Source organism: Piliocolobus tephrosceles, chromosome 14 (genome assembly GCF_002776525.5).
Source record: "Piliocolobus tephrosceles isolate RC106 chromosome 14, ASM277652v3, whole genome shotgun sequence".
NCBI lineage: Eukaryota > Metazoa > Chordata > Mammalia > Primates > Cercopithecidae > Piliocolobus > Piliocolobus tephrosceles.
Window position 1 is genome coordinate 101,153,954 of NC_045447.1, and position 9,837 is coordinate 101,163,790.

The following is a 9,837-nucleotide window of genomic DNA, read 5'->3' on the forward strand; positions in this document are numbered from 1 at the left end:
CCACATAATCTCCAGTGAACATTGTTGTCCATTACGGTAATTAAGACATTCTAGCTGCCAAATAGATTCAATCCTTTTAATTGCCTTGAAAAATGTATTTTTTTTGTTTTGCAGAAAATAAATATTACCCACATGGCGGTCATCCATAAACACCTTCCAAGTTTATCCCAAACATCTGTGTTTTAATTTTTTTCTCCCAACAGATGTATTCATTTGCATTTTCCCAGATGAATCATTCTTATTTTTGTTGTTATTTTTGACTGTATTTCTCACCTCTCAAGATCCTTTTCTATTAATTATCAAGCCCACTGCTTAAGCTAATACGATCTCCCAATATGGGGACTTCCTCTTGATTCCTGTGTGCCTTTCCTGTGGGTCATTAATGCAATGTTATTTAAGACTAGGATTTGGCCGGGCACAGTGGTTCACACCTGTAATCCCAGCACTTTGGGGGGCCCAGCAGGGAGGAGGATCACCTGAGGTCAGGAGTTTGAGACCAGCCTGCCCAATGTGGTGAAACCACGTCTCTACTAAAAATACAAAATTAGCCGGGCGTAGTCACATGCCTGTAATCCCAGCTACTGGGTAGCTTGAGGCAGGAGAATCGCTTGAACCCGGGAGGAGGAGTTTGCAGTGAGCCGAGATTTCACAACTGCACTCCAGCCTAGGCCACAAGAGCGAAACTCTGTCTCAAAAAAAAAAAAAAAAAAGACTAGGATTTGGATTTGCCATAAGGCTTGAGGGACATTCTTTTGTTTTGTTTTACCTTGTTTTCAAGAGGCCAAAATCTTCATAGTTGAAAATTTCTGTTGAACCACAGAGATCTGAACCAACTCAGTTTAGAAAGCCTGGGGATTTGAACAATGGTGTGGATGGGAAATCTCTTCATCTGCCAGTTTTCATCATTCTAGGCAGTAAAATCGATCTCCCTTTAGGAGTTTTTCTCTGTTTGGGGTTCACCAGCAATGGGATGTGGGGAATCAACCCTTCTTCGTCCCCACCCAAACATTAGGTGGGAGCATGGGGTGGGAAGTAGAGAAAGTGGACAGAGGTCTCCAGTGGATATGGGACCTTTGTGTAGACCAGAACAGTCCTCAGAAATCTCATGCAAGCCACATAGGTACGGTTATATTTTCTAGTAGCCACTTCTTAAAAAGTAAACAGATGGGGCCGGGCGTGGTAGCTCATGCCTGTAACCACAGCACTTTGGGAGGCTGAGACGGCCGGATCACAAGGTCAAGAGATGGAGACCCTCCTGGCCAACACAGTGAAACCCCGTCTCTACTAAAAATACAAAAATTAGCTGGGCATGGTGACGCGTGACTGTAGTCCCAGCTACTGGGAAGGCTAAGGCAGGAGAATAGCTTGAACCCTGGAGGTGGAGGTTGCAGTAAGCCGAGATAGCGCCACAACACTTCAGCGTGGTGATAGAGCGAGACTCCGTCTCAAAAAAAAAAAAAAAGGAAACAGGTGAAATTAATTTTAGTAATATATTTTATTTAACCCAATGTATCCAAAATACCATCACTGGAACGTGTAATGAATAGAAAAATATTCATGAGATATTTTTCATTCTCCTATCCACACTGTCTTGGACTTGTATTTTACACTTATAGCACAATTAATTTGGGACTAGCTACGTTTCATCTCAACAATAGCCGACAGCATATTGGATAGCACAAATAAACTCTTCGTCTCTGTTGCTTCTTTGGGTCTGGGAGACCTTTCTTCGGATTACAAACCTTTTTGCTTTCAAACCTCGGCTCCAACACCAGTCTGGCAGAGGAACCCAGTCTAATGAGGTCCACTCCCTTCCTGCCATTCTCTCTATTCCATTAACCTGTTTTGTGGTAAACATAGGACTGATCCTCCAAGATTACCTTATTAATTAGCTTACATATTTATTTTCTATCTGTCCCACCAGAATGCAGGTTTCTGGAGGGCAGGGATTTTTAAAAACCTGTTTTGTTCTGTGATTTTCCCATACCGAGCACCGTGCCCGGCACAAGCTGGGATCCCAGTATACATCTCGGGGCGAAAGAACCGTGTTTCCCTAGAACCCAGGCAGAGGGCAGCTTCTCAGTGTGTCACAGGTGGGGCGCCCGCACTGGCTCCCAGGCCGGCGTGGGTGTGGGGCGAGTGGGTGTGTGCGGGGTGTGCGCGGTAGAGCGCGCCAGCGAGCCCGGAGCGCGGAGCTGGGAGGAGCAGCGAGCGCCGCGCAGAACCCGCAGCGCCGGCCAGGCAGGGCAGCTCGGAGGTGGGTGGGCCGCGCCGCCAGCCCGCTTGCAGGGTCCCCATTGGCCGCCTGCCGGCCGCCCTCCGCCCAAAAGGCGGCAAGGAGGCGAGAGGCTGCTCCAGAGCCCGGGCAGGAGACCCGGCCGAGCCAACGCCAGGGACTTTGTTCCCTCCGCGGAGGGGAGTCGGCGACCCTCGCGGCGGCAGGGTCTGGTGCCGGCGCCTGGGCGGCTGCGTGGGATCTGCGCCCCCGACTCCCTCCTTAGCTGTGTTCCCGCCGCCGCCCCGCTTGTCTCCGGCGCTGGCGCCTACGGTCGGCCTCCGACAGCGCTCCTGAGGGACCCGGGGAGCTCCCAGGCGCCCGGGTGAGTGGCCAGGCGCGGCTCCCCGGTCCCTTCTGGCCCCCGGCGCCAGCTTTTGCTTTCCTGGCCAGAGCGCGGTGGCGTTTGCCCGGGCAGTGCCTCGAGCAACCGGGAAGGCCAAGGCGGAGGGAAACTTGGCTTCGGGGAGAAGTGCGATCGCAGCCGGGAGGCTTCCCCAGCCCCGCGGGCCGCGTGAGAACAGGTGGCGCCGGCCCGACCAGGCGCTTTGTGTCGGGGCGCGGGGATCTGGAGCGGACGGCCGCGCCTCGGTGGGCCGCTCCCTTCCCTCCATTGCTCCCCCGGGCGGCCGCACGCCGGGTCGGCCGGGTAACGGAGAGGGAGTCGCTAGGAATGTGGCTCTGGGGACTGCCTCGCTCGGGGAAGGGGAGAGGGTGGCCACGGTGGCAGGAGAGGCGCGGGAGCCGAGAGGTGGCGCGGGGGTGCCACCGTTGCCGCAGGCTGGAGAGAGATGCTTCCAGCGAGGCGCGTTCCGTCTGGGCGAGGGCTTCATTCTTCCGCTGCGTCCCTGGAGGTGGGAAAGCTGGGTGGGCGTGTGTGCAGAGAAAGGGGAGGCGGGGAGGCCAGTCACTTCCGGAGCCGGTTCTGATCCGAACAGACCGCCCAGCGTTCGGGGACGCGGACCTCGGGGTGCTGTGGTGCCCGGCCCCACGCGCGCACGAGGCTGAGGGGTCGGGGGCATCTCTGAGCGCCCAGCTTTAACAAAGGGTGCTCCTCTCCATCCCGCGAGGAGGGGCAGCTTCGGAGACCCGGTCTTCCGCGAGCGGGTCTTAGCGCCGGGGAGGTCTACTTCCTTTTAGGGTTGCCATTTTACTATTATTATTGCCTTTTTAATTTTTTTTCCAAAAGGACTGGAGACTGATGCATGAGGGGGCCACGGAGGCGCAGGAGCGGTGGTGATGGTTTGGGAAGCGGAGCTGAAGTGCGCTGGGCTTTGGTGAGGCGTGACAGTTTATCATGACCGTGTTCAGGCAGGAAAACGTGGATGATTACTACGACACCGGAGAGGAACTTGGCAGGTAAAGGGGGTCCCAGAAACGTACCCTCCTGGATTGTGGAGATGCATAACGATGGGGCCATTGGGTGGTAAACAAATGCAGCTAGAATCAGATGTCTCCTTCGCCCTTTCTGGAGATGCGCAAATCATAGAGAAAAAGAGTTACTAACCCAGCGATAAACTGCCTGATCCAAGGGCCTGGGGGTGGAGGAGAGGCAGCCGTTCAGGGCTAGATTGTGATGCACAGTATATTGATCAAGTTCCCAGGACAAAAACAGATTTAATTGTACTAACTCTTACCAGCACTTGCCCCTCTGTGACAACAGGACAAACACTAAGATTATAATTGCAACTGGAGTTAGCTTTTATGTGTGATTTAAACGGAGAGTACAAGCTAACTAATAGGTTTTAAAAATCTTAGTACTTTTTCCTCTATCTAAATTTTCAGGGTAATGTGAGCAAGTATTGGTAGATGGTAAATGGAGACTTGCCAGATGTTGATGTTGGGCTTGGATTTTGAAACTTCTTCCAACCAGGAATTTAATTATGTGGTTGGTGTTGGTGGTTGCTTTGGTTTCATTTACAATGTTAAATTTTTAACAAATCAATGAGAGTCTAATATGGCTATCTGGATTCAGAGCATACCTCCTTTGCCGTAGCAGCTGTGATTCTCAGTGTACAATCTTTCAGTTTCTAGGTAAACAAAGAATGGTTTCTTTCGGGGCATCTAAGGGCTGATTGATTGCTGTTTCCTTTGACTGTGTATTAGACAGAGTGTTTTGGGCTCTGGTCAACTTTAGTAGAAAACCTAGTTTTCATACCTACGTTTAAAACTGAATTTATGGAATTTGTGGTGTATTTGCATTGTGAGTGGAGTAGGCAAAAGGTTATTTAAACAAACAAAATATGTATTTACTTATATGTGCATTGAAATATGTATTTTCCCATATACATCTGATGTCCTGATACAAAGCTTCCTTTTTCTCCATGAAAAGGAAATTTAAAAACACCCGCATCCTGGATTACCTAATGAGAATTATGGAAACTAAGCTTAACTAAATTTTTTTTAATTCAAACGATAGTGTAGAATTTTTTAAAAAGTTACTGTGGCAGAGTATTTCTCTAAATATTTAGTATTGACTGAAAACATCGATGGGGGCCTGTGCTTAGGAGGAGCTCTCTGTGTATAGATGATCTGGTAAGTAAATAAGGAAAGCTCTTCAAAAATCACATTTCATGGATATGTTTAAGATTGAAGTTTAAGAGTGTGCGGTTGAAATACTTGGTTTAACTGGAATTAAATAACTTTCCTGTGGTTTTCAGCAAGATGAGTGGTATTTGGAGTTTTCCTTTGGGACTGGAAGAAAAAAGCAAAAAACGAAATTTTAATTTGATTTGCGTAGTGTGGCCTGATCATTTAAGTGTTGTTAGAGAGATGACTGAAATTAGTTGAGATTATTGTATTATGGATTAAGTATAATGAGCTTATTTTCATTATGATTTTTTGGTACAATTTTGTGTTATGAGAAAGAAATAGAAAAAGAGGCCTCCCTGTGGTTGGTGAAGGGAATTTGTGATCTTTATTTCGTGGGCGTGATGATGAGGGGAGTGAGGTGGTTTGCTTATTTGTCACTAGCACATTGATTTGCTCCGTGTACATTTCTTTGTGTAACGTTCTGCCCACTATGCAAGGTAAAGTGACAAATTGTTTATTAAATAATTTATGTGACCTAGGAATTTTAAAGAAATGCTCTGAAAACCTGGAAGTCTGAAGTTTTTAAAAATGAAATGTACAGACTCATCTATCCTGTATAACTGCTATTGTTTTTGCCAAAAAATGAGTGAATGATTGAGTTTTGGAAAATTGTTCAAGTCCTGTGATTTTATGTCTGCCTTGGATGTAGCCACTTCCTGAAAACAAGTCCTGATGTAAGATGGACATGTAGGAAGATGCTGCTTATATGACATCACGTGTCGCTGAGGGAAGATTGGAAGTGGAGGCAGGAGTTTGGTAGCAGGAAAATGGAAATGGGCAGATATGTGGCACAAATGCAAGGTCATTCTAAGCAGTGAGTTACTAGCAGACCAGTATCTGAGATTTAAGACTTTTATTTGGCCAGGCGCGGTGGCTTACACCTGTAATCCCAGCACTTTGGGAGGCCGAGGTGGGCGGATCACGAGGTCAGGAATTTAAGACCAGCCTGGCTAACATAGTGAAACAACGTCTCTACAAAAAATACAAAAAATATTAGCGGGCTTGGTGGCGCGCGCCTGTAGTTCCAGCTGTTTGGGAGGCTGAGGCACGGAATCGCTTGAACCTGAGAGGCAGAGGTTGCAGTGATCGGAGATCGTGCCTCTGCACTCCAGCCTGGGTGACACAGTGAGACTCTGTCTCAAAAAAAAAGAAAAGACTGTACTTACATATCTTTAGCAGTCATCTAAATAACAACAATTCACTTACCTTATAAATGTAGTGAAACACAGTACATAGCCAGGAGGAAAGATGGGATTTTGAAGAAGTAGAGTACAGTATTATTGTTAATATTATTTTATTTTTAGGAAAACTGAAAATGTGCGTATTTGTGTGTACTGCCTAGGACTTCTGTAAAAGCTCTCTGTCAACTGTCAGGAACTTTATAAAGTATTACAACTATTGCAGCAGTCCATCTGCAGCAGTAAGAGAGCAGATGGACCACTGGACAGATACCCTGGTCCAAAACCTGGCTCTGCAACTTACTAGTTTTCTTGAACAGGCCATTTACCCACTCTGACACTCAGGATTTTCCTCTATAATATGAGAGAGAGATCTAGTGCTTATTTCATGGGTGTTGTAAAAATCAAGTAATCTAACTTGTAAAAGTAGTTTATCAGCAGTAGAGAGTTAAACAAGTATAGATATTACCTGTAGAATGGCTGAGACATGTGGGTGCCTCAGGCAAGATAATAACTTGGCCCGCAACTCAATATTCTTTAAGTTTCTGTTTAGCAACTTTGGGAGGGGATGCCTTATAGGAAAAGGGTCAGGAGGAGGAGTTGCTGACAGCATTCAGCCTCCACTATGATTCTGAATAATGCAGCCCTGGCTTTGAGCTGGCACACCCTCCAAACAGAAGCAAGTCCCTGCAGCAGATGCACGTGTTATGTTTAGAAGAGTGTTTGGTGGCCTTCAATTTGGCTCCTGGAGCCCTTTAGGGTCTCACCCTCTGTCCCAGGAGGTGGAACAAAGAACTGCCTCTATTATGTGTAATGGTCTCTGGGAGGAGTTCTTATAAATGCAGTTTTCTCCATCTGCTATTATACTGGGTTGTTTTAATGCCCCAGGATGCCCTAGCATCTCTTATCAGTTGGCACCTTGGGCAGCTGTGGGCTGACTTGCCACATGGTCGGGCTCTAGTTACATTCTTGGCCGTCGTTCAGCCTAACCTGCGAGCCTCCTGGGCACCTCTCTGTGTACACTGCTTTCCTGAGGGACTGGCCTTCTTTCCTGTTGCACCATCTGACCTTATATGATCTTAAGACCTAAGTCCTACTTCCTTAATGAATCCTTCCACAATGAGTTTCCCCTTTTTAAGTCAAGTGACTTCTCTGAGACTCTCTTTGTCCATGACCATAGACTGCCCAGTGACATGTTCCATCCTGTTTTACATTTATTAGTCTTGTATTGCTCTTTGCAGCCAGCTCGTGGATTTCTTTGGGGTATGCCCTATGGTGTGGAGTTTTTGTGGTCCTTTCTCCCCATAGTGTGCACTGTGCCATAGACTTCCTACAGATTGATCAATATCAGGATTAATGCATGCCTAAATGAGCTAATGCAGTTTGGCAGGTGCAATTTTGAGACCAGAATGGGGATTTAAGATTCAAACGATGATGCAGAGGCTGATGCTGTTAGAGAGGCAGTGTGCTCATTTGGAAAGTGGGGACACACCGACCCTGGTAGGGTGTTGTGAGAATTGCAGATGTGACTTTAAACTTCTATCATGCAGTCACTGGCTAATATCTGTCTGTCTTTCTAGTCTATAGATATGCATTTACTGAACACCTACTAAGTGTCATGTGTCTAAAATATATGTATTTGTATATATGTAATATATTTTATATATATATATGTTTTTGAGACAAGGTCTTAACTCTGTTCCCCAGGCTGGAGTGCAGTGGCATTATCATAGCTCACTGTAACCTTGAACTCCTGGGCTCAAGCAGCCCTCCCACCTCGGCCTTCCAAAGCTCTGAGATTATAGGGCAGAGACACTGTGCCTAGCCTCTAATATATTATTTTTATTAACCTGTTTTCTCCATCACAGCATTTACCACATTGCATAATAACTGCTTATTTGATGATCTGCTTTCTCCCCGGGGCCATTACCTTGGACTTGCTCCTCACTTTTTATTTCTAATGCCCAGGTTGATGCATGACACTTAGAAGGCACTCAGTAAATGCATGCTGATAGACTAGACTGAGTGGATCAATATATGTAAAGCAACTTGAAAGAATATGTATGTATTAGGCCCTCAATAAATGATGGCTTGTGGTGAAGATGAACACTTAGGATATAATGGCTGCCGCTCATCAAAATAAAACTGCTCTTGTTTTTGCATTCTTTGTGGCTCAGCAGTAATGAGCACAGCAGCCAAAATTTTCAAGCACAAGATCAGTTTTAAACAAAACAAATGAAATGGAGCATTAAATATTTTACCTTGGTTTGGATGGTCATTGGAAGCTAATAATTCACGTTGAAAACATTGCCCTTTCGGCGTAAAATCCATAGGCATTTTCACTGAAGTAAGAAGTTGTCGTAAGTCCTGGCAGTCCAAGTGCATCTGTCGGCTGGTTTCCTGCGAATTGCCGGAGTTAGTCCTAAGAATAATGGCAACCCGGTGTGGCTCATAGAGACTTTCTGGCATGTTTTTTCTTCGGAAATGGGAACCACAGGCCACCGGTGGATTTCTGCATCCTTATAGGACTGTGCTGAATGTGACATTTTTCTTCTTAGTATTTTTGACTCAGAATGCTCTCAGATGTTTCCTCTGATAGGAAAGGGTCCAAAGTTTTAAGAGAGATAAAGTTCCGATACATAGATTAAAGGCAACGGTTAGTGATTTTAAAAGTGTGTACGTTTTAGGAAGGTCTAATACTAATCTTCCAGGATATGAAGCGAAGACGTGATGGTGTTGGTAAGTGGCAGTTTGTTTGAATGCTTGCTTGCTGGCACTGGGAGCATGTTGCTGGGTTATTAGGGCAGGCATCATGTAGGTTCAAGGGGGCCAGGAACAGAGTGGGTGGAGGTGCTTATTGGTCAGGAAACCAAGGAACATGGAAGCTCACTTCTTGGTCCCTCATGCTCTTTGACGCTCAGCTTGTGTCTCACCCGGCCAATGAGGAACCTGAAGGCCCCATATCATTGGTATATGCCCCTGCGAAGCCATGAAAAACTCATAGGAAACCTTCAGAGATGGATGCCCAGATAAATTCCAGTGCACTCGTCCCTCAGTATCCATGGCGGATTAGTTCCAGGACTTCTGGGGACACCAAAATCCACAGATGCTGAAGTCCTTTATAGAAAATGGCATAGTATTTGCATATAACCGATGTAATCTTCCCACATATATTAAACCATCTCTAGATTACTTAATGATACTTAGTACAATGTACGTGCTACCTAAGTAGTAGCATTATAATGTTTAGGGAATAATAACCAGAAAAAAAAAGTCTGTATATGTTCAATACAGATGCAGTTTTTTTCCCTGAATATTTTTGTTGCAAGGTTGGTTGAATCCATGGATGCAGAACCCACAGATCTAGAGGGCTGACTGTAGTTGTGTACAGGTGTTATATCAGGAGAGGCAACATTGGCTCTTCGGTCTTGTTCTCTTCCCTCCTAGCAGAGTTGTAATCCCGACCCCTTCTTTCCAGGTGATTGGGGGTGAGCGGCCAAGCTGCTGGATATCTGATATCCGGGAGTGACATGGTCAAGGTCATATTGCCTGACTCAGCAGGGAGATGTGTTAGGAACTTTCATCCTTCATTCTAGTCAAATGCCATGAGTACCTAACATTTTGTATAAATTAAGTGAATATTATTTTAGTGGAAGTTTATCTCTGATCATGAGACAAAGGAAGCCACCCTGCTGACACGAGGGGAGTGGTTTCCATTGGGGAAGAGTACCGCGGAGAGCTCAGGGACTTTGTTTGTTTATATATATATATATATATATATTTATTTATTTA

General features: G+C 46.0%; 1 protein-coding gene across 5 annotated transcripts in view; it reads left to right on the forward strand.

Moving 5' to 3' along the window:
• Window positions 1–2,129: 2,129 nt before the first annotated feature.
• Window positions 2,130–9,837, forward strand: part of DAPK1 (death associated protein kinase 1) — a 212,160-nt gene continuing 204,452 nt past the window's right edge. For 2 of the 5 annotated variants that reach the window (XM_026446963.1, XM_026446961.1), the window contains exons 1-2: window positions 2,130–2,257; window positions 3,465–3,634. In XM_026446963.1, the coding sequence (XP_026302748.1) occupies window positions 3,573–3,634 (62 nt within the window). In that variant the 5' untranslated portion in view covers window positions 2,130–2,257; window positions 3,465–3,572. Of the gene's footprint in view, window positions 2,601–3,464; window positions 3,635–9,837 lie in introns of all 5 variants that reach the window. The other 3 variants (XM_026446962.1, XM_026446960.1, XM_026446964.1) reach the window with 2 other exon arrangements.